Source organism: Sorex araneus, chromosome 6 (genome assembly GCF_027595985.1).
Source record: "Sorex araneus isolate mSorAra2 chromosome 6, mSorAra2.pri, whole genome shotgun sequence".
NCBI classification, from domain to species: Eukaryota; Metazoa; Chordata; class Mammalia; order Eulipotyphla; family Soricidae; genus Sorex; species Sorex araneus.
In genome coordinates, this window is record NC_073307.1 from 1,869,875 (window position 1) to 1,894,597 (window position 24,723).

Sequence of the window (24,723 nt, forward strand, 5' to 3'; positions counted from 1 at the left end):
CCCCCCAGGTGAACCCGGTGTGCGGGCAGCGTCGCCCCCCAGGTGAACCCCGTGTGCGCGCACCCTCGACCCCCAGGTGAACCCGGTGTGCGCGCACCTTCGCCCCCCAGGTGAACCCCGTGTGCGCGCACCGTCGCCCCCCCACACCCAGGTCGCGCAGCCCCCCTCGGGATGGCCCGAGCGGCTTCCCGGGTTTCTGGGCAAGGAGGGCAGGGTGCTCGATCAGCCCGTTTTCACTGCTATTTGCGTCTTAATTTAATTGATTTCTCCCTCGGTGTGTTTCGTTCCTTCAGAAAACCACGGTACAGAGTAGTAGGAAAGTCTCCCACTTGCCCAAGGAAAACAGGGTTCGAGGGTGACCGGGGAGTTTGCGGGTGCTCCGGCAGGTGCCCCCCGGCGCGGGGCAGAGCTCCTGGGTTAGTGCCTCACCCACCGGCCAGTCTCGGCGCGAACTCTCCTGGCGTGTGACCGAACACACGGAAATTATATCAAGGAAAACGTCCTGAAATAGTACAGAAAACCAAACTTTGTACACATCAAATTCAGCAAACCCTAGGCCCGGTTCTAATAGAGCAAGTGTTTTAGATTATGGACAAGAGTAAGTGGTATTCCTAGAACCTGCAACAGTTGTCAGTTGTGATATAAAGTATCTGACTCTTGCTGGTGATACAGACATAGATACAAGCTGGTGGTTACATTCAGAATTGAAGGAAATACAATTTCCAGGTAAAGAGAAGCTGTATAAAGCTGTAATTTCTGGTTTGGAGAAAGTACAGCAGCAGATGGACTTTTGCCTTGCATGTGGCTAGCCCAGTTTTGATCCCTGGCACCCCAGATGGTCCTCCAAGCCCACCAGGAGTGACCCCTGAGTTCAGAGCCAGGAGTAAGTAAGCCCTGAGCACCGCCAGGTGTGGACCCCTTACCAAAAATAAAGATGTAATTTCTTACTTACCCACACTTACATGCTACCTAAGTTCTATCTATGGACTTGATGTTGGAAAGTGTTAGATCAAGTGTTTAGAGTCCCACTGGTAAATCTTGAAAAAGTTAAATTTTAAGATTACTTCATATAATAGTGCTGCATCAAGAAAAGGTTCAGCTACCATCAATGTACTCTAATCATTGATAAGCTAGGGAAGAGGCTGTGGGCTTAGGAAGTAGATCCCTCATCAGCTCACTTAGTTTAGACACCAACTAAGTCACCTGCAGGGAAATTGCCTGCCTGGATGGATCTTCCCAGGCCTTCTGAATAACTTAGTTTCACAGAAATACAAAATGAAAATACCAAGATGAAAGAAACTGAAATGCTACATTTTTTTTTATAAATTTATTTTTTAATTAGTCACAGTGAGGGTACAGTTACAGATTCACACATTTTCGTGCTTGTTTTTCCCTCATGCAATGTTTGAGAGCCCATCCCTCCACCAGTGTCCATTCTCCACCACCAATGAACCCAGTATCCCTCCCACACCCCCAATCCCATCCCCCCCACCCCGCCACATTCCAATTTGAAATCTCTTTCCTTTTGGGTGTTGTGGTTTACAATAGGGGTATTGAGTGGTCATCCTGTTCAGTCTCTAGTCTACTTTCTGAGATGCTGCATATTTAAAGTCTTTATTTTTTTTCTTTAGATTTCAGTGCAAGGGATGGAACCCAAGCCTCTTATGGGTCAGCACAACCCCAGTGTCCATTGGATGATAAATAAAAATGTCCATATGGTGAATGGTACCTTATTTTTTTTTTTTTAAATGCTACATGTATTTTGAGCTAGAGAATATTCTGAATTGAAAAAAAAAAAAAGCCAGACACATAGGCCATTCTATTTATGTGAGTGATTAGACTTGACAAACTCGGGCTGGAGAAGGAATACTGCAGGTACGGCGCCTGCCCTGCGTGCGTCCAACCTGGGTTTGATCACCAGCATCCCATAGGGTCCCCCAAGCTCTCCTAGGAGTGCGGAGCCAGGGGCAAGCCCTGAGCACAGCCAGGTGTGCCCCCCCAAGACAAAATTATTTAACAGGTAGTTAGACAATTCTCTGCATACCCTGGAGCCCAAATGTGAGAACCTCAGTACTAAAGATTCACGGGCAGTAGCGGTAGCACCTGGGCTGAGGCGCTCGCTTGCCACAGGCTTGATCTCCAGCGCTGCACAGGACCCCCCAGCACCCCAGGAGTGGTCCTTGAGCGTGGAGCAGGGGTGAATTCTGAGCACCAGCAGGTCGGGGCCAAGACCAGGAAGAAAGAAAAAGGCTTTCCAGTAGGTACCTCCTTAGGCTGCTGCTGAGTGAGAAGGCGTTCTCGTAAAATGTGAACAGATGGACAGTCGGACTGGGTCACAAGCTCACAAGCCCGGTGCTCAGGCTGTGTGGTGGATGCCCAGATTCAGGCCCTCCCAGCGTGGTGCCCCTGAGGACCACCAGGAATGACCCCTGCTGGGGAATCCTCTCGCCCCAGGAATAGCTAGCAAGCTTTTCTAGTCAGCGTAACTACCATTCTATGTAAACAGCATGACTTAGATTGGTTTCGGTGTATTTCCTGTCAATTAGCCCAGTATTTGTACTTTCAATCTATTATTTGCAGCAGTTATTTATTTTTGCCACACCTGGCGATGCTCAGGTCTTGTTCCTGGCTCTGCAATCAGGGCTAGCTTCTGGCAGGCTCAGGGAGCCATATGGGGTTGGTCATGTGCGAATGCCCTACCCACTGTACTAGCCAGCCTCTGCAGTGAGTACGACTAATGCTTCGTATTTCATTGAAAATACATGTTCTTAATTCTGATGGGAGAAAATGCACTCAACTTTAGCATACAACATGGAAAAACCAAATAAAATTGGTTGAAAATTGAGGGTTAATCTGTATGGGGATTTTGTGGGCTGGGTATTGAGTCTGTTTAAATGTACCTACAAAAGATGAAGTTGTAATGCATTTGAACACTGGGAGAACTTTCGGAGTGATCCTGTCCCGGCAGTTCCGAAGTCAGAGGAGGTGAGCTGGGCCTGTGGGTGATATCCCCTCAGGGCACGGAAGCACTGACTTTATGCATGCACCAAGGGGAAAGAATGACATTAGGAAACTGTGTTCCCTGAGGGAAAAAACAAACTATAAAAGGGCTCATTTGAGGTGTTGTGTACGCAGAACAACGTCATTACGTTCTGAACTATCAAAGCATTTTATATAAATCTCAAGTTTGTGATGAAATACCAAGATTAGGTTCGTCCAGCCCCACCCTGCAGGATCGCGGTTTCTCATCTCCGCAGAGATCCCTGGGTGCTTCAGCGCCGAGACTAAACCCTGAGCGAGGGCGGCCCTGGGAGGGTCAGACTGCGGCCACAGGTGCCTGGTTCTCCTGTTCTGCGCCGCGGGAGCTCGGGGCTTGCCCCCGGCGCAGCCGGACCATAATTGGAGGCTGAGGCGGCGGGCGGAGATGCGGGCAGGGGACTGTGGCTCGGCAGGAAGAACCCGGACAGGCCTGGGGGGTCCTGGGGAAGCACCTTCCTGCCCTTTGCTCCAGCCCCGGGCCACCTCTGGAATGCTGGTCCCCTTGACACTTCAGCCTGTGCCTTGTCACGCATCCTTCTCCAGTAGCTTTCACACCCATTGACTCTGCAGGGCTCCCCAGAACCCCCTTTCAGAACTCTCACAATGGCTGGGTAGAACCTGGGGCGCCTGCAGCCGTGGGTGAGGCCAGCCACCAGCTGGCCGTGGCAGTGATACTTGGGGCCCATGTGGCCTGGTGGGGTTCGGAGGAGTGTCCACGAGAGAGGGGTCTGGGACTCATCCCTGCTCCCGTCCGCTCACTCCCAGACTGTCCCGTTGAGGCACGGAGCTCGAGTGGGGAAAGCCACCACGCCCAAGTCTCGGAACCCGGAAGGTGCAGCCCTGACCGCAGCCCCACGGGGGAGGTGCCTGGTCCCACGGAACTCCAGCTGGTACTTCCGTGAGAGGAGAGACACCCGCTGACACGGGCTAGACCTGGAGTCTGAACACGCCTGTTGTGGGCCCAGGCAGGGAGCAGGCGATGGACTCCGGCTCCTACAGGTCAAGCGTGTCCCGACCCTGAGCTCAGGCCCCCCACGAGTTCAGGTCAGGGGTCAAAGGGGAGCGGGGTCTTCCGCACACGAACTCCTCATCGTGTTGAACCCGAAATGTTCGAGTTTGGTAACACGAACAGTGGGGCCGTGAGGAGAGGGAGGATGGAGCTGGCCGGGCTGTGCTGAGGCCTCGGGACGTCTCCCGGCCCCCCAGGGCTGCCCCACCGAGCAGCCCACACGCCAGTGCTCAGAGGGTTAAGCTTTTGAACCAAATACAGAATCACCACCACGTGAGGCCTTTCTCGCCTGCCACGCCTCTGCTGACCACCCGGCAGCCAGTTTCTCTCCTAGAGCCTTGTTTCACCTTTGCCCTGAGTCTGGCTTTTCCAGAACCAGGAAGAAGCGTTTCTTACCAGTGTCTAGTCTTCCTTGCTTAAAGTCCTATTCCACCGTGCCAACAGGGCCATGACTAGAACCACGACACAGACTCTGGACTCCACGATCGTGCTCCGCTATAAACAGCCATGGGCAGCCCGGACCGTGCTTCCACGGGGTGTTACCGACTAGCCAAACTTCGAGGTGGAAAAAGTCCTCGAGAGAAAGAAGGCCAAGACTAATTTGGGAGTCACAGCAGACGAGTTGATTAAAATCCTCTTGTCATATACCTCAGGCTGAATCTGTGTGACCTTGGGTGGCGAGTGGTCAAGAAGTGGGAAGCAGGAAGTCGTCTCGTCTCGTCGAGTTCTTTAACTCCTTATCACTGATGACTGTGCTGCCCTTCCCACTGTCAGCTGTTCGCTTACAGCCACACAGATACCAAAGTCCTCTTACTCAAGTCAGAACCCTCATGAAAATGCAGTTCATGGTGAGATCTCTCTGGAGGCACGAGAATGGGGAGAAAAGAGCCCTCCGAGGCATGAAAGGCCATGGCAGTAAGAAGGCCGCCTGCACCCGTCAGGCACCCAGAACATACCAAGAGCACACGGCGACACTCGGGATTAAGACACACAGTCCTCTGTTTGTTTTTTAAATTTTATTGAATCACTGTGAGATAGTTACAAGCTTTCATGTTTGGGTTACAATCTCACAATGATCAAACACCCATCCCTCCACCAGTGCACATTCCCCACTACCAATATCCCGGGTATAACCCCCCTTTCCCACCCTCCCCCTGCCTCCATGGCAGACAATATCCCCCATACTCTCTCTACTTTTGGGCATTATGGCTTGCAACACACTGAGAGGTCATCATGTTTGGTCCATTATCTACTTTCGGCATGCATCTCCCATCCCAACTGGTTCCTCCAGCCATCATTTTTTTAGTGATCCCTTCTCTATTCCATCTGCCTTCTCCCCTCCGCTCATGGAGCAGTATTCCAGCTCTGGGGCAATCCTCCTGGCCCTTGTATCTACTGTCCTTGGGTGTCAGCCTCATGTGATGTTATTCTATACTCCACAAATGAGTGCAGTCCTTCTATGTCTGTCCCTCTCTTTCTGACTCATTTCACTTAGCATGATACTCTAGACCATGTCTATCCATTTATAAGCAAATTTCATGACTTCATCTCTCCTAACAGCTGCATAGTATTCCATTGTGTAGATGTACCAAGGTTTGTTTAACCAATCATCTGTTCTAGGACACTTGGGTTATGCAGTCCTCTGTTCTGATGGGGATAGCAAGCCAGGAGTGCGGGTGCCGGGCGGGAGGGGACGGGGCCAGTCACCTCGAGACAGAGCAGGGGTGTGAGAGGGCCCCAGAAGAGCAGGGCAAGCTCACGAGGGTGGTTCTGAGCAAGGGCTGAGAGGACAGAATGCAGGTGGCACTGAGTCTCAGCGTTCCTACAGGAAGTGGGCTGTGGGGTGAGTGGGCCCTCACAGGGAAGGATTCGGGGAGCAGAGGACTGGGAGGGCGTCTTGCTGGGATGGGTAGAGCCCCACTGAGTGTGTGAAAGTGTGTATGAGCTCAGGGCTTTGAAAAATGTGTACCCATCAGTACTTTATATGGTGTGTGTGTGTGTGTGTGTGTGTGTGTATGAATGATGTATAGCACTGCACTGTAGCACTGTTGTCCCATTGCTCATAGATTTGCTCGAGCAGGCATCAGTAAGGTCTCCATTGTGAGACTTGTTGTGACTGTTTCTGGCATGTTTAATACGCCACGGGTAGCTTGCCAGGCTCTGCCATGCAGGCGGGATACTCTCGGTAGCTTGCCGGGCTCTCCGAGAGGGGCAGAGGAATCCCGGGCCGGCCGCATGCAAGGCAAACACCCTACCCACTGTGCTATCGCTCCAGTCCTTTATATTTGACTAAATTTGACTCAACACGGGAAAGCTCACCCGGCCGGACACGGACAGACTGACAGATTGATAGCTCTTTCTCGACTCCGTGGGAGTGGTGCATGGCCGCTCTCAGTTGGTGGAGCGACTTGTCTGATTATGTCTGATATATATATAACAGAACCCAGCAGCTCTTGTCTGAAGTTCATGAAAACTGAAAGACAGTGAGAGGTGGCGCGCCGAGGGGTGCGGAGGAGAGAGGCGCTTTGGGCGGGATGACGCCCCCTTCAGCGGTTCACAGGCCAGGCCGCAGGCAGAGCTTGGCCCGGGGCTGAAGTGTTCCTGTCTGTCCCTCCACAGCCGCTGCCAGCGGAGAAGCTGCCCGTTCCCTGTCAGTGGACACGCGGCTGCCCCCCAGGGCTGTTTGCAGGGGGACCTGCTTCCGCTGCTCCTGGGGGACAGCTGAGAGGAACCAAGCGCCCGGCTGCTCTCGCCAGCCTGAGTTCACTGGCTCCGCACAGGGTTCGAGTCACCACGACTGGCGGGGATCTGGATTTCAGCCTCAGGCGTTCTCACCTCACTGTCACCGTGAGCGATGCTGCTGGCATCTCTTCACGGTGCTGCGCAGCGTCCCCTGGACTTTGGACTTGGGCGCTTGTTTATGTGTTGAGTAGACAGACATACATGTGTACGTACCTTTATGCATGTTGCTTACTGTATTCCTGGTATCAGTCTTTGCATAAAACATTAAAAATCAACGCCCGTCTTTAAAGAAGATCTTAACATAAGGTCATAAGACCATAGAGGAAGATGAAAGGGCATGAATCAGAGTTGACTATTTGGGGCCGGAACAATAGTACAGCGGGGAGGACGTTTGCATTGTGCGTGCATGACAAACTCTGCTTCGATCCCTGATATCCCATATGGTCCCCTGAGCACCGCCAGGAGTGATTTCCTGAGAGCAGAGTCAGAAGTAACGCTGAGCACTGGTAGGTGTGGCCCCAAAACAAAAACAAAACAATAATAAGAAGAGTTGACTATAGAAATCTGATAGAGTGTTTTTTTGTTTGTTTTTCAGTGCCAGAAAATGAACTTCAAACATGCAAGGCATAAGCTCTACCTCTGAGCTATGTCCCAGCCCTAAATTTGCGGGATTTTGGTTTTGTTTCGAGGCACACCGGCGGTGCTTGTCCCAGGGGTCCTGGTCGTCGTGCCCTGTTCAAAGCCCGCAGCCAGCTCTGCGCCCTTGGGCCCCGGCCTGCTTGGGGCTTGTTGGGAACCGTCGGCCCGCAGAAGCACCGCTGTGGTGGAGGGCTCGAGGCTTGGCGGCTCTGGGCACCAGCTTTTAAATTTGTAGGAATTTTGCAGGCTGGTTCTTAGAGCAGCTGTCATTAAAGAGTAATGCTCTGAAATGAGTTACCTCAGAATCTACCGTGGGAGACTCCACACACCCGCGGGACTCACTTCCTCCTCATTCTCACACATTTTCGTTTTCAGTTTCGTTTCTGGGTTCTTCTGCCTCCATAAGATAGAAGCTTCTCCTTCCAGCTCCGCAGCTTGTTGAGCCTCCTGGGGAAAATGTACTCCAGAGAAATATGCAAATACCACAATCAGCAGTTTTCCCCCCTGGAAAGCCGGTTGTTAAGTATTTCCCGGTAGTGGCGATGGTGCCTTTGCGCGTCCCTGACCTCCTGTCCGGGTGATGCCTGACTCTTCGTTTGCTGGAGACTCCCCCGTGGGAGCAGTCACTCAGGGCTGTGCCTCACTCGGGCCCTCGGCAGTGAGGACATACAGGCCAGAGCCGTAATCCAGCGGGTAGGTGCTCGCCTGGCACGTGGCCCGGGTTCCATTTCCGTACCCCGCGTGGTCTCCGAAGCCCTGCCCGGGACCATCCCTGAGCGCAGAGCCCGAGGAAGCTCTCGGAGCACTGTGGTGTTGCCCAGCCCTGAGGAGGGAATACAGATTCCTGAGGAAGTAACTGATTTTTCTTGAACTTAAATTTTTATAAGGAAAACAGAATAATCTTACATAAAAAAAATACCTAATATGGTATGTACAAAACTAGCAAGTGTAGTAGAAAATCTCCTCCTGAATATTTAAACAACTGAAATGGAATCACTAGTTTCTCCCTAAGCCTGTCTTGATTTTCAAAACCTTTCAAAAGCTCTTCTGATTGATACGGGTGGCTTAATCTTTTGGTCACAAACATTAAAAATATACTGGAATCATCTTTTTTCCCTCCCCCTACACTTTTTACCCGCCTCCATTTCTCCTTCCTGGGGCCTTCAGATGCAGACCCAGTTTCTGTCTGGCTGTCTGAGTGACAGATTTCTCCCTGTCGTCACTCTGCGTCACCACTGAGTCCGGCAGGAGCCATTCGCCTCTCATCAGGTGACGGGCATGAGGGAGGACGAAGAGTGTGACGGGGCGAGTGCCCTGCCCACATGGCAGAGCGTGTAATTAGAGGTCTGCTGACTCTGCCGTCAGCATTCCTCGCGTGACACCGCGGGGCTCTTCTCCACGTGGATGTGGCCTGTCATTTCCCGGCAGTCATCCCAGAGGGGTTCTCAGCCGTCCCACGCGTCACTCTCAGATTAGACGTGTTTCATTAAGTTGCCACAACACGAAGTTCTCGACAGCCTCCTGTGGTGCAGAGGAAGGCTCACCTCTGTCCATCCAGGACTGCCATCAAAGCAGGTCTCCGGGATCCTTGGGCACACGTGCTTAAACCGGGAGGGACCACGGCCTTCTGTCTGAGGCTTCCGGTGCTGTGGGGGGTCGAACTCTTGGTCTCACAGGTGCCCAGTGACCTCCCAGTGTCTGGACGCACTTCCAGCTCTGAGAGCGTCTCTGCTCTTGTGCTACTCCTGCTCCTGTCCGCCTCACTGGCCCTCGCGAGCAGCCATGGACGGGGCTGAGGGGCTGTGCGTTCGTTACTCGTGCATGGGCTACGTGGACATGCATGGAGGACGAGTGCTTTGTGATTGGTAAAGAGACATTTAAAAGAATCCCCTAGACCTGAGAAATAGCAGCGTGGCTTGGGCACTCTCCTTGCCCAGTGGGCCCAGCTCAATCCAGCGCCACATACGGTGCCCTGGTCTCCTGAGCACTGCCGAGGGGTACCCTGCACTCCCCCACCTTACACCAAGCACAGAGAAAGAAAGCGGTGGTTACGGCTCACCGCGGGAGAGAGAAACACCAGCCTCTCCCCGAAGGGCTGTGACCCCCTGGGGCAGGACCAAGACGGGCAGACTGACCCGCTGGCCAGGCGGCTCCTGGAGAGGCAATGGAAGTTTCCTCTTGAAAAGGAAAGAATGCCAGCCAGAGCCTCAAGTAAGTGAGTTTGCTGGGGTTTGGCATTACCTATTTTTCATCTTATATATTCAGCCCAGATAAGAAAAAGCATCGGGACATGCAAAGATGTGAGAAGCCTTGAGGCAAAACAAAGCTAGGGGGTTTTCAAGCAGAGAAGCAACAGGTGGAAGAAACAGTCCCCAGAACAACGTGCAGATACCCGGCGAACACACTCACGCATGGAAAACCTGAGCAAGAACCCAGAGGGTGGAACTACTAAGGGCCAAGTGGAAATTCTGCTACTGGAAGAAGCGACGGACACGACCCCCGGGGCGTGAACGCAGTGGACAGCCGGTTATCCAGATGAAGACAAGGCAGAGGGTGGAAGGGAGTTCTGGAGAAAACACGTGGGCAGATTTGCAGAGAAACAAAAAAGGCTGGAAGCCCCGGGAGCTAAGCCGAAGAGACTGAGCCGCCGTGTCGGGCAGGTCCCGTGAGTGGGAGGGTGTCAGGGACCCGAGAGACGGGCAGCACCAGCACACGGCCGTGTCCTCACAGCCCAGCACCCACTGGCTGCTGTAAACCAAAGATGGGGCCACGCCCAGCGGCGTGCGAGCCAACTCAGGCCACGGGCATGCGCAGCATCTGCTCCACAGACAGAATATTTTAAACACGCAGAGGGAAAGACAAACACTGTTGGATCAGCACCAAGGAGCCCGGTGCCCTGCGACCCAAACAACTCGAGTGTCTTCTGAGCACCACAAGAGGGCAGGCTCCGGGCTCTCAGGGCAAGCAGGACCTTCCAGTGTCAGGGAGAACTCAGGGATGCTTCCAACAGGCCCTGACAGGCGGGGGATGCCTCCGGGCAGAGGAGAATGCCTGCCAACGGAAACCCGGGTTCCAGCGGAGAATGACGGCAGGAAAGTATGGGTATGTCCCAATGCATGGTGACAAAAATATACTCTGAGATGCTCAAAATATCACAGTGTAGAACAGGCTGCAGGAGGGGGCGAGTCCCAGGGTCGTGGTGGCCAGTAAGGTGCCCGTGACCCCCAGCTGAGGCAGACCGGGCGCTCTGCCCTCCGGGACAGTGCCAGCGGAGGAGTCCAAAACACAAACCTGAACAATGATCCAAAGGGAAAAGACGGAACGGCTACAGGGCCGAGCGGCAGACACTGGAGTAGGCAGCGGGGCGGAGCAGGGGCCGGCCAGCAGTCCCGTCCCGGGGCCGGACACGTCTCGAGCCGGTCTCAGGGGCGAAGCTGAGGTGCTAGAAGCACGGGTCCTGCTCTGACCCAGCAGGGAACGTGGCCCCTAGCCGCCGAGGGCTTATCTGGGGGCCGCGGGCAGGCCCTGAGAGGCCTCTGCACAGCCTGCTCCAGGCAGGGGGCCGCCCTTACCTGCCGACCACCCCCTTCCGAGCTGGCCACACGGCCTCCCTGGGGAGCGCAGGGCCCCCACCCCTGGCAAGGGGCGGGGGAGGAGAGTGAGTACAGGCAGGCCAATTAGCCTGGCCGCTGGACACAGGGGACTCACAGCCCCCAGAGCAGTCTCCGTCCCCCCTGACGGCAGACAAAGCCCAGACTGGCCCTGAGCACGTCAGTGAGCGCCAGGGCCTTCGGGCACCTGCCCCGGGCGAAGTCTCAGGGCAAAACCGTGGGTGTTGGGCAGAAAGACCTCCCCCCCCCACAGTGTACACACACACACATATATATACACCCCGAGGCCACAGCAGGTGGTCCTAGCAGGGCCCTCCAAGTGCCCCATCGCGAGAGCCCGCGGCCACTGTGCAGGAGGTGCAGACTGTGGCCCATTTACGACACGGCACCCGGCAGGAGGCCAGCACACCTGCTCCAGGTGGCCCTGGGAGAGACGTGAGCCAGGGTCCGAGGAAGCCAGGGCCGAAGGAGGAGTGGACAGCGCCTCCCCTCACCTGCCTCACACCTCAGCCTCTGGGCAGCCACTCAGGCTCCGTGGCGGTCAGGCGCGCGGCTGCCTCCCTGCCTGGGTGGACACTCCGTCGGAAGCAACGCACGTGGGGCTGGTGAGCGAGCACAGCGGCCAGGTCCATCCCTGGCACCCCAGGGGTGCCCGGGCCTGCCTGGAGGGAGCCGGAGCCCGGCAGTGTGGGTTAGAGACCAGCAGGACAAGCAGCGCCTTCACAGCGTGCGGGCTCGGCCCGCACAGCGCGAGGGGTCTGGGCTTCGGGCCCACGTCGAGAGGCACCTTGCCTGGGCGTGGCTCTCCCAGTCACTGGCCTGCTGCGGCCTCGCTGACCCTGCGGATGTGCAGTGACCATGCTTCTGCTCTCGGGGGAGCCCACAGGGGATACTCTGTGCCCACAGCCGCCGTGCTGGTGACTGGGCAGTGAGTGACCAGGCCGGGCTGCTCCGGCTGCTTCATGCTCCCGGTGAGATGCCCGGTCCAGCCGCGGGCCCGGGAGAGGCCCCGGGCACTTGCCTCTCCCAGAGCAGGCAAGCGCTGGCCGCTTCCTGGCGGAGCCCCACGGGTGTGTGTCCAGAGCGAGCCAGAAGGAGCCGGGACCGAGGGGCCCCGCCACCGCAGCGCCCTCTTCCTGACTCACCCCTGGCGCGGGCGGGGGCAAGTGTGGCTCACGGCCACAGCACCGGGCAAGGCCCAGAGGCCCGGGACAGCGCTGCTCCCGCGACCCCACCTGAGCCAGCCCCGGCTGCTGCGTCCTCCTCGCCACTGGCTGGCACGTGGCCACGCAGTGAGCACAGAGGGGACAGGACTGCGCAGCGAGCCACATGCCGGGGCGGGGAGGGCAGAGGCTGTCCCGGAGTCCCCGGGGCCCGCTGGCCGGCAGCCAAGGGCTGTTTCCCTTGGGGCTGCAGCCAGGGCGGGAGGCCCCAGCCCGCACGGCGTCTCCTTCCGGCCAGCGGGGCCCCCGCTGGGCTCAGGCAGAGGCAACACCCGTGTGCGGGCGTGTCGGGGGCGGGGTCTGGCTGGCTGCTGGACAAGGTTAGGACAGTGACCCCCACCTGACTCGCTCTCGTGGTGGTTCTGTGCCTGGCTTAAAGCAGCAGCTGCGGGAAGCGAGTGGGCAGAGTCCACGGGGCCACAGGGCAGAGCCAGACAGGGGCCACTCGAGGCTGGGCAGCAGGCAGGGCAGGGCCCACGGGCAGAAACCAGCCAGAAGGCTGCAGCGCGGGGGAGAAACACTGTCCCCGGCGTGTGGCCCTGGGCTGGGGAGACTCGCGCCCACACAGCTGGGGCTGCAGTCCCGAGGGACCCACCGCGCCCGCACCAGCGGCAGGACACGCTTCCCACCACGGACAGACTCGAGGCCCAGCTGCAGCGCCCGGCCAGGGGCAGCCCAGCGGGTGACCCATCCACGCCCTCACTGTGCCCTCACCTGGGGGCCAAGGCGGGGGCAGCGCTGGGCCCTGACCAGGGGTGATGCCTGGCAGTTACGCCGGCAGGGGCAGGGCCCTGGGGCAGCGGGAGGGGACGGACAGGCCGCGGGACGGGGGAGTGGACAGGCCCTGGAATGGATGGCGGAGGCCGTGGACAGGTCCCGGGTAGAGCAGACACCTGGATGTGCCCCAGCCCTCGGAGCGTCCCCGGCTGAGCTGCTGAAAGCACAGGGTGCCCCGAGCCTGGTGCTCCCCCCCTGCTGCGCGCCCATTACTGCTGGGCCGAGCCCTGTGCGCCAGCCATCAGCCAGCACGCCAGGCGACACGCCCGCACCGACAGGCCCTCCTGGCCGGGATCTCGTCTGCCCCTGCTTGCGGGGCCGCCCTGAGGCCTCACTTCCACCCCGCCCCACTGGACGGGTCACTCGTGTCTGCTCTCGGGCGGGGGCCAGGCGCTCACAGGGCTATGCTCCCCGGGATCTGGGCTCCGAGCTCTCTCCTCATCCGTCTACACGGCAGGCCCGCGCCTTCCCCAGCCTCGCTCCAGGTCGCCCTGCTGCCCTAAGAAGGTTCTGGCGGCACCAGTTGGGCCGGGAGCACCACGGGCGCTGCTGGGAGTTGGCTGAGCTCAGGGCTCAGCGACCACACGTCCTGCGTTCTCACGCTCCTCGTCCCTGTCCCCTCCCCCGCCCCCCGCCCGTGTGCTGGTCAAGACCACACCATCTGCTGGACAGTCTTTGTCGGGGCTCTGTTGCCATGGCGATCCTCTCCACAGCTTCCCTCCACCTCCTGCTTGGGAGGGGGCCATGGTGGTACCGACCCCTGATTTCCTGTGGGTCCCTGTCCCCTGGGACGGGCTCTACATGAAGGTACAAAATCTCATTCGATTCCACGAACCCTGTCTGAGGAACTACTTCCTGTGACAAGCGCTGGTACTGGTGACTCTCAGCATTACAGGAAGAATGTAGCCACACTCAGAACAACGTAAGAAATGAAAAGATGGGTGTCGTTCAAACCAGCTCCCCCCACCCCCAGGACTCCATCCAGAAGAAAGACGATCATGATGGGAAAAGACAGTTGGTACACACAGACTTGACTGAGAGCTCACCCTGAACAGATAAAGACATAAAAGTCAGGATGATAAAGGCTGACAATGGAATGGACACCAGGCAAGTCACATGAGCGAGCACTTGAACAAAGACATCTCAAGAATCCCAGAAAATGATGTTCAGATTCCAGAGCGCCTGGGAACAGAAGATCAAGGTTGAATGAGTTGCCATTGTTGAGATGAAAGATGAATGCCACCAAGCACGGCCATGTGAGAGCAGGAAAGTGTCATTTAAATCTGGGGGGGTGAGAGTGGAGGCGTAACAGTGACAAACTGTCCGCCTCACACAATTTGAAAATATCTTAATGTAGAAAAGGTTTTCCAAGCACAGCTATACCTATAAAAAAGTCAGTCAGGGGTTGGAGTGATAGGACAGCGGGGAGGGCGTTTGCCTTGCACGTGGCTGACCTGGGTTCGATTCCCAGCATCCCATATGGTCCCTGAGCACCGCCAGGAATGATTCCTGATTGCAGAGCCAGGAGTAACTCCTGTGCGTCACCAGGTGTGACACAAAAAGCAAATCTAAATAAATAAATAAATAAATAAATAAATAAATAAACTCAGTCAATGGCACTTTGGGTGTGAAGCACACAGTGACCAGCAACAGAATGGATACACAGTTTGGATTACCCAGGTCACGGAATTCAGCAACGACTATGAACAAGCCTCTTCCACGCACACCACAGACACGTCTCCCAAAGGCACTGAAGTGCAGTGACTCTCAGTGAGTAACTGCCGACAGCGGGCCCAATGGTGTCTGCTCAGGGCTGGACAGTACAGCAGGGAGAGCACAGGCCTTGCACGTGGCCAACCCGGACTTGATTCCCGGCACCACAGATGGTCCCGAGCCCATCAGGAGGGATTCTGAGCTGAGAGCCAGGTGTGGCCCCAAAACAAAACAACAAAAATGTGTCTGGCAGGAAGTCAGAGGACTGCCTTTAGGGAGGACGCTGGCGGCGTTCTGGGAGGCGCCCTCTGAGGTTTCTGTGACTGGGTAGTACTCCACTTAGGGCACGTTGTATTTTTTATTTTTTATTTTTTTTGCTTTTTGGGTCACACCTGGCGATGCACAGGGGTTCCTCCTGGCTCTGCACTCAGGAACCACCCCTGGCGGTGCTCGGGGGACCATATGGGATGCTGGGAACCGAACTCGGGTTGGCCGCGTGCAAGGCAAACGCCCTCCCCGCTGTGCTATTGCTCTAGCCCCAGGGCACGTTGTGATTTTGCAGGCGTGCTCTATTTCAAAGTCTAGAGGGTCACTGACCCTAAAAAGAAGGGGAGCTGCCAGCTGGTGCCGCCCCCGCAAGGGCCCGCGCACGTGCTGCACCTCACAGGAAGCCAAGCGCCGCCTCAGCGACAAACCACTTATGGCCCCAGTGCCCCCTCCAGGAAGCAGTGTAGCACGGGGACAAGGGCCGGGCCCTACGCCAAGCAGCGTCACCAGACTCGGGTCTGTGGGCCGCAGCCCCTCTGGGACCGAGCAGAGCTGACCTGCGCAGCTTCCCCGCGAGTGCCAAGGCAGGAGCTTCCTCCTCCACCTTTTGGTCAGTGTGGGAGGGGAGTCTGAAGGGCACCTGCCGTCAGCCGAGGAGGAAGGGCGCTTTCCCTCCGCGCTGTCCCCCGGCCGCCTTGGCGTCAGAACCCCTAGTCTTTCACAGGCCACAGGGGGCAGAGCCTGGGGTGACACTCGGGTGCTGGGTGGGGCAGCAGCGGTGCCAGGAATCAGTCAGGGCCTGCCCGGGCAAGGCGTGTGCTCCATCCCCTCCCTGGCCCAAAGTCCCCACTGCGTCCTCTGGCCACTGTCACCCCGCGAGGGACTGTTGTGTGGCTCCCTCGAGGCTGTGGGCACAGGACCCCCTGCTGGCTGCGGACTCCCAGTGGACATGAGGGCCACATCTTTCGTGCCGAGCCCTTGCAAAGGAAGACCCCCCCACCCTGTTCCCACAGCAGAAGCTGAACCGCCACCACAGGCTGGGGCTAGAAGCATGAAGTGCAGCAGATGCACGGAGCAGAGGCGGCCGGGCCGCTGACCCTTCAGCCCAGCCTGCCAGGGCACGTGAGACCAACCCCCACCCTTTTACCTCAGTTTAGTTTTGGGGTCGCATGCAGGGCTGTTCAGGGATCACTCCTGGTGGGCTCAAAGGGGTGCCGGAGACCAAGCCTGGGCCCACCACGTGCAAGGCCAGAGCCTGCCCACTGCTGCCTCCCTGGTGCCCCACCCCCCCCAGCTCTTTAGACTGCTGTTATTTTGGTCTCACAGCAGCCAAACCTAGGACCCGAGTAATATTGCCTTTTCCCACAACTTCCTCCATAAAATTACATGCAGCTTTACATGTTCTGTGTTCACACACAGATATGCAAACATCGTATGTGCTGGAGATGTTGCTCTACAGGCTGGACTCATGCTAGACGTGCTGTTCTCTTTGTGAGTTTTAGTTTCAGTTTCTATTTAGTATCAGTATCAGCTTTACTATCAGTTTTTTTTTTTAATTTATTTTATTGAATCACCATGTTGAAAGTTACAAAGTTCTCAGGCTTATGTCTCAGTTATACAAAGTTCAAACACCCGTCCTTTCACCAGTGCCCATATTCCATCACCAAAAAAAACCCAGTATACCTCCCACCCCCTAACCACCGACCCCTGCCTGCATAACTGATAAATTTCACTTCCTTTTCTCTTTACCTTGATTACATTCCATATTTCAACACAAAACTCACTATTGTTGTTGGAGTTTCAACACAGAACTCACTATTCTTGTTGTAGTGTATCCCCCCAAAATACGGCCCTACTAAGGAAACATTTGGTAATTAGTTTTCCACTGATGAGAATGAAGAGATATAAAGTCGCGCGGCCGCACTAGCGGCCACGGGGTTTAGGATTTCTGTATTTTAGTAATTAAGTCCTATTTATGTTGGAAATTGCATCGTTTCCCTTCCTGGGGCAGCACTAAGCAAAAGCTTAGTTCACAGTCTGGAGACATGGCTGCAAGCACTGGCTGGGACCAGAAGTGATGCAGCTGGCTCTGGATCCTGGTCGTTACTATCAGTCGTAGGATCTTGTGTAAATCAGGACTTGGGGCCAGAATTAGGTGCCTTGCGGGCAGCTGAGCCCAGGCCCTCAATGCGACCCCCCCAGCATCCCAGGGTCCCGGTACTGCTGGCTGGCCAGGTAATGCCCAGCACACTTGAGGAGCACTGCATCCTGCAGCCGGCTGGCTGAGAACCCCGGATGGGGGGTCCCTGTCTCACCCCCTGCATCCATCCGGCCGGCAGGTGCACTGCGGCCACGCACACACCTCTCAGGGTGCCAGGAGGGAAACGCTCTTCTGGCCCGTGTCTGGGCGTGCTTTTCTGGCCGGGCCACTCTGCTCTGCTGACCTGGGCGCCGGAAAGCGGCCACTCCGGTGACATGGGGTCCGGCTCGGCTCCGCGAAGCGCGCCTCCCGTGCCAGCCGGCCGCGTGTCCGCTGGGGGGGCACCGCAGGGTGAGCCGCGGGCCCTCGCCAACGCGGGGGTCCCCGAGGCAGCGCCCGGGACGTGCGGGGGACGCGAGAGCCAGGCCAGGAGCGAGCGCCCTCCGGAACCAGACCTCGAGGCAAGGGACACGTGGCGCTGCTCGCCCCACCGCCGGGCAGCGCAGCAGCCGCACGACGCGGGCACAGCGCGACCCCGAGGCCCGGCCCCAGCGCCCCGCCGGACCCGCGCCAGGCAGGGGCGCGCAGCGCGCACGGCCCGGGCGCCAGCGTGCGCCTCCTCGGGCCGCGCCGTCGCGTCATCCGCCCGCGCCCCCGTGCGTCATCCGCCGGCGCCGCGCTCGAGGCCAATGGGCTCCTGGCACGTCACCGCTGCTTTGCCCAGACTCCGCCCCCCGCCGCCAGGCTCCGCCCCCGCCTCCAGACCCACTCGCTGCTCCGCCTCACCGCCAGGCCTCGCCCTGCCTCCGGCCCCGCCCCGCCGCCCAGGCCCCGCCCTCCACCGCCAGGCCCCGCCCCATCTCCCCACCATGCCCGGCCCCGTTCCGCCGCCAGGCCACGCCCTGTAGCCCCGCCCCGCCCCACCTCCCGGGCCCGCCCAGTCCAGGCCCCGCCCCATCCAGGCCCCGTCCATACAGGCCCCGCCCCGCCAAGGCCCCGCCCCGTCCAGGCCCCGCCCCGTCCAGGCCCCGCCCCGTCCAGGCCCCGCCCCCGCCGCCGTTTCCGCCGGGGGCGCGGGCGCAGGCGCAGCACCGGGCCGGCGGCGCGGACGCGGGCCAGGATGGTGCTGGACAGTGTGGCCCGCATCATTAAGGTGCAGCTCCCCGCCTACCTGAAGCGGCTGCCCGTGCCCGAGAGCGTCGCCGGCTTCGCCCGCCTCACGGGTAACCTTCGCCTGCAGCCGAGGCTGGCGGCGCGGGGTCGGGGGCCCGGCCGGGGGCTGCCCGCGTGACCTCCGGGCCCGCCGGACCGGGACCGCAGCCCCCCTGACCGGGCCGAACCTGGGCCAGGGGGGGCCAGGACCCAGAGCGCCCGCGGAGCCGCGCCCGGCGGGGCTGGGGTCGGGCCCGGGCGCACCCGGTGCTGTTTCTTGCACCCCGCCCCGAGGGCCACGCTGCACCCCGGGGTGCGAGCGTCGCCGGGAGGAAGGACCCCGCGGCAGGACAGGGAGGCGCGGGGGTCCGCGCACAGGCCGCGCTGGCCAGGGCAGCCGCGGGGGCCCGGGGCGCGGGCACTGCACGGGAGCTGGTGTCAAGGACACCGGGGGAGGCGTCGGGCCGGACCCCAGGCACCTGCCTGCGGGGGGGCAGCACCCACTCTCCCCACCCCGCGGGTTTATTCCCGAAATACGAGCCGCAGGGAAGTACCGAGGAAACAGGACCTGTCGGGGACCGGTGCTCGGGTCCCCGCGAACTGCGCCTTCGGAAAGGGTGTCCTGCGCCCTCCTCGGCGCCCTCCTGCCCAGACCAGCGCTGTTAGTGCCGCCCGCCGGCCCCAGGGCTGCAGCTGTAGTGCCCGGTGCTCAGTGGGTTGGCCGCCACGCGACCCCCCCCCCTCGTGGTGCTTTTCTCCTTCCAGTTCCCCTGAGCTCATTCTTTGACATGGTGATGCCAGGTCAGAAGGCGGGGGTCGCTTCAGGCCAGTGTAAGTGTCCAGAAAGGAAGCATTTCACCCCGCCCCAGGCCCTGGCGACTTCGCGGTGCTGCACGACACTTGCTGGCGTGACTTTGTTTTCGGTGAGGGGTACAGTGGGGGTTAGGAAGCTGCCTCTCCCCCGTGGAGGTCCCTGCCGTGAACAGATGATGATCGCGGGCATGAAGGAGACCCCGTCTGTCCCTTTCCTTCCTTACATCAGTGGTGTCCGGCGTCTGCGCACGCTGTGGCGTCCCTCTGTCCCCAGCACACGGCTGGCCTCAGCCCCAGCTGAGCCTGCAGCTCTCACAGGGACCCTGGAGACACACCGCCACCTGACAGTGAGCGTCCGCGTTCCTCGGGTGTTGGGGGACAGGATCTGTTTCGGAGCACTTTGGGGGGTGCGCTCAGGGGCCAAGTTTCTCCCCGAGTCTTCCCTTTGAACAGACCCTCCATGCACGCCCCGCCACCCCCGCCCCACTGGACAGGCTCGAGTCCGTAGACGTCAGACTCACTGAACCAAAACCTGGACGGCAGCTTCAGCGGCAGTTTGAAGCGGGGCCCAGAAACATTTTTGTTTTCTGTGTATGAAAACCAGCGCTGCGGGCGCACTGGGGCCTGCTTCTTCCCCCTTCTGGGCTCAGGATGACGCTGCATTTCTCGGGGAGCCGAGGGGGTGCCGGGGCCTTGAGCGGAGCCCTTGGGCCTCAGGAACTGGCCCTGAGAACGGCTCCTGTGTGTTCCGTGGGCCAGGGATCAGGCAGGCGCAGAGCCGGCCCAGAAGCTCGGGCTGCTGCACCCCGGAACCAGCGGAGCTTTCGCCGAGTGCCCCCGGGGGGCTTCGTGCTGTCGCCCAGAGGGCAGTTGGGAAAGAGCACGGGGGGTGGGGGGGGAAGTGGGCAGGTGTGCCACCCAGCCACCAAAGACCGGCCAGAGGGGCTCACTGGGGAAGCAGCCCAGGGGTCTCGGGGCAGGATCGGGAGGTGTCAGGCCCCCCAGAGGGGCTGTCAGCGAGATTCGAGTGTCGTGGGGGGTGCCTGGGGCACGCCCTGAAGCCTGGTGGTCTGTGCGTAGGGCACAAGTACCAGTCGGGGCCACAGATCCCGGCCTGCTTGTCGGGGGGTCTCGGGGTGTGTGGGACGAAGGAGGTCAGCCGGTCTCGCCCCTCTCTGACTTCACTTTCTTCCTGTGGCCCCAAGCCCCGTCACCCCAGAGTCTGCTGTCGTGGCCCCATGATTCTCACTTGTGTTCCCCTTGGGCCGCCCTGAGCCCCAGCAGGGAACCACTGGCCCCGAGGGGTGGGGTCCGTGGCGTTCACTCAGCCGACCGGCCCGTCCCCACCCAGTTGCAGAATGGCTCCGGCTGCTGCCTTTCCTCGGCGTGCTGGCGCTGCTGGGCTACCTGGCCGTGCGCCCGTTCCTGTCCAAGAAGAAGCAGCAGAAGGACAGCCTGATCAACCTCAAGATTCAGAAGGAAAACCCCAAGGTGGTGAACGAGATCAACATCGAGGACCTGTGTCTCACCAAGGCCGCGTACTGCCGCTGCTGGCGCTCCAAGACGGTGAGGCGGCGCCTGGCGGGGCGGGGCCTGCTGGCCGAGGGGGCAGTGAGGGCAGGTCGCGGGCACCGCTGTTTCGAGACAGGGTGTCTGGGTCCCCGCAGAGCTGCCGGAGCTTCCGAGTGAGAACCAGCTGTGCACAGCTCCGTAACTGTGGACCACACAGTGATGCTGTTTAAAAAAAAATCAACTGTTCAAACCTGACATCTACAGTGACTCGGGGAGGAAATTACCCAATTTTCAACCTCTGGAGTGAGTTCTTAACAAGCAGATAATGCACCAGCAGCCAGGCAGCTTTGAGGACTAGGTGGTGAGATGTGCATTACATAGATGGGAGCTAGTAAGTGGCAACTGTAACTGCAGGACTTTGGGGGCTGTTTCCTGTTTGGGGCCACACCTGGCGTTACCACAGGGCCTGCTCCTGGCCCTGCACACAGGGCTTCCCTGGCAGGCTCGCGAGGCCTCTGGGCACTGGGGATCAGGCCCGCCGGCTGCGTGCGCGGCGAGTGCCCTCCCGGCCGTGCCCGCGCCTGCTCCTGTGAGTGGTGCCCAATGTGGCTATTTGAAGAGGAGGACTTCGCAGTGACAGCTATGCTATATTGTTGACGAAACCTGCTTTCTTTTTTCTTCTTTTGGTTTTTGGGTCACACCTGGCAATGCTCAGGGGTTACTCTTGGCTCTGCACTCAGGAATTACTCCTGGTAGTGCTGGGGGGGACCCTATGGGATGCCAGAGATCGAACCCAGGTCATCTGCGTGCAAGGCAAACGCCCTCCCCGCAATGTGCCGTAGCTCGCGCCCTGGAATCTGTGTTTCTTAGGCCTAGGTCACTTGGGCTCTCAGTGCTGCCCTGCCCGACGAGCCCTCTGGTGCTGCAGATCCGGGAGCCAGCCGCGGCTCCTGGCAGGGCTGGTGAGGTGTGGCAGGGTGCAGGGTGCTGGCCCAGACTGTGTTCTGAGGGGCCGGGAGATACCCAGGGGCATCACATCCTGCCCGCATGTGAGCCTTCCTGGGTGAGGCCCCGTGTTGGAGCCCAGCGCAGCCTTGGGGCTGAGCACCCCCCACGAAAACCCCGATTCCATGCTTCCGAGGACGGGTTCCATACACAGAGTATGATGTGATGTAACGGAAGCATTTTATAGGGTGGTCCCAAATGTGGCTCGTAAAAATGACACGCGTAGCAAGATGCAGAGGAGAGTGAGATGCTGAGACCCAGCTGTCACCACCCAGGAGGGGATTCTGCGGGGCGGGGGTTGTTAAGCCCCTCGTGGAAATCGTTTGTCAAGTGACAGTGTGCCGCTTCTTCCTCCCCAGTTTCCTGCCTGCGACGGGTCACACAATAAGCACAACGAGCTGACGGGCGACAACGTGGGCCCGCTGATCCTGAAGAAGAAGGAGGTGTAGCCGGGCGACCCTGGAGGAGGCCGCCCAGCCGAGCGGGCGCCGGGACGCCTGCCCGCACTCCGGGCCGCGCCGTCCGAGCACCAGCGCTTCCCCGTGGGGCTTTCCCGAGGCCGTCTTAATCATTGTTACTGGGTAGTAGTTGATTCTGCCCATTTATTTTCTTGCTACACTACTGTTTATATTTGATAATTTGTATATTCAACTAGTCCTTTATATAGAAATTGAATTGTGCGCTCCTTTTATTCTCACATCAAAGAATTAGTAGGCCTTCCTGCAATAAAACCAACAGGTCCAAAGGAGTCCGAGTACCGGGCTTGTGGACAGAACCTCACGTTGTTCTCCCTGCTGTCAGATACCGCATCTGTGAGTCCAGGTGTAATCTTTTGCTTTCTTTACGTTGGGGGGACTCACATCCGGTGGTGCTCAGGGCTTACTCCTGGCTCTGTCTTCAGGGATCACTCTCCGGCAAGCTGGGGGATGTCGGGGATCGAACCCAGGCCGGCCGCATGCAAGGCAAGTGCTCTGCCTGCTGTGCTCTGGCTCTTGCCCGGGCGTGATCGTTCTGAAGGGGTGTTTCCTCTTTGGGCCTTCCAGTAAGAAAGATACTGCTCTCCAGAGTCCCGTGTTCTCAGAGAAATACCTGAAACACACGCTGCGTTCGTAGAGACAAATATCCAATAAAATGGATATTCTGATTCCAGAGAAAACATGAGCTGGTTCTAAAAGTCCATGTTGCTAAGGGCTGGCCTGCGTGTGGGGTCCTGAGCTCTCTGACGCCGGCGGGGGCGGGAAGCCACCTGCGTCACGGAGCTGTGGCTCTGCAAGCGTTCAGGGGTGTGCCTGTGCAGAAAAGCAGAATGCAAATCACAGGAAGTTTGCAGAATAAACGCCCTGTGGAGCGTCGAAAACTGGGCGTTCTTAGGCCTGAGGGTCTGCTCCGCCCCCGGACTCCCCCACGGTCTGTGCTCCGGGTCACGGCCCTGGGGAGAGGGCAGCAGGCCTGTGCAGGGCGTGGCCCGAGTCAGCCCCTCAGACGGGGACAGCGGCGGCCGTGGCAGGATTTGGAAGTCAAGGCTCCGGGGCTGGAGCCGCCATGCAGCGGATAGAGACTCACCTGCGCATGCGGAGATGGGGTCCCGACCCCACATGGTCCGCAGAGCCCCCCCGACAGACAGTGGCTCCCTCCGGATCAGACTCAGTCGGGTACGGACGCTGCCCCGGCCTCCTGGTGGCCAGCGCAGACGGTGGCGCTGCTGCCCCAGGCCCTTGCTCCAGCGCGTGGCATCTGGTCGTCTGCGTTTTCCCGCTTCCCGCACAGGCCCTGGGAAACGCCTCCCCGGAGTGTGGGAAGCGGAGAGTGGAGGGTCCAGAATAATGGAGAGGAGGGAAGGGCATAATTACATAATGCGAATGCATGATCACAGAGACGAGCCCTGTGCTGGTGAGGAGACTAAAATGTCAGTGACTAATTCACCCACTGCTCAGATTCCCTATAAATTTTCACTCGTGTCCATTACATATTCCTCTCTCACACTCACGAGTGACTCGATGGCCCCCGGCAGTGTATTTAAGACACTCGAAGCCTGGAGTCTTCAACTTACGATGAACACTGACAAGAAGGGAAAAGGGAGGAAACCAACGTTTACTTCAAAATATTTATGCCGCTATGGACCAATAGAGTTGATTGGAAAACATAGAGGAAATGTATAATTCCCTGGAAGAGCATAGAAAACCGAAAGTTATTCAAGATGAAATCTTAAATGTTAACAGACCAATTGTCATAAACTTAAAAGTGAATTTTTGTTTTGGGGCAAAACCCGGCAATGCTCAGGGGTCACTCCTGGCTCTGCACTCACGAATTACTCCTGGTGGTGTTTGGGGGACCTGTGGGATGCCGGGGATTGAACCCAGGTCAGCAGCATGCAAGACAAACGCCCTCCCCCAGGAGATAAGAATTTGTTTTTATTTGGGGGCCACATGTACAGTGCCTGAGGCTACCCCCAGTTCTGTGCTCAGGGAACCCACATGTGTTGGGGGTTGGGGACTAGACCTGGGCCTCCACATGCCACATGCAAAGCATGCATTCAACCCACTGAGCTATCTCTCTGCCTAGAAAAGTCTTTTTTTTTTTTAAAGTAACTTTAAAATTACTAGGTTGTGAGAAAGATTGCTGTTATGATACTGAAGTTATTTCTTCTTTTTAAATGTAAGAAAACACTCCCCAGTCCATCGTATACACCAGCATAATATGACTGACTCCGAGAAGTGCAAGCCAGGACCCAAAGCCACCCAGTCACACACCAGCCTCGTGCTGCCTGGGGAAAACCTCTCAGCGCTAAACAGCACCAGGACACCGGCAGGAGCTACGGCAAACAGGAAGTCACGGGTGTCTGGCGAGTGCACGAACACGGCGCGTTCCGTGAACGAGCCCGGGAGGAGCAGGCGTGTGTGGAGAGACGCTAGGTAGACGTGCCTCAGACGCCCACGGCGAGACAAGCTGAGAGAGGCCGTACACGCCCGAGGGTGCTTGGGAGAGGCCCAAGAGTCTTCAAGGACAGACCACCAGGGCCGG

The 24,723-nt window shown here is 58.4% G+C and overlaps 1 protein-coding gene across 1 annotated transcript; it reads left to right on the top strand.

Moving 5' to 3' along the window:
- Positions 1-18,268: 18,268 nt before the first annotated feature.
- Positions 18,269-22,482, top strand: CISD2 (CDGSH iron sulfur domain 2). The gene is made up of 3 exons (XM_055141350.1): positions 18,269-18,443; positions 20,537-20,751; positions 22,062-22,482. The coding sequence occupies exons 1-3, from the start codon at positions 18,341-18,343 to the stop codon at positions 22,149-22,151; spliced, it is 408 nt and encodes a 135-aa protein (XP_054997325.1). The 5' UTR covers positions 18,269-18,340; the 3' UTR covers positions 22,152-22,482.
- Positions 22,483-24,723: the final 2,241 nt, after the last annotated feature.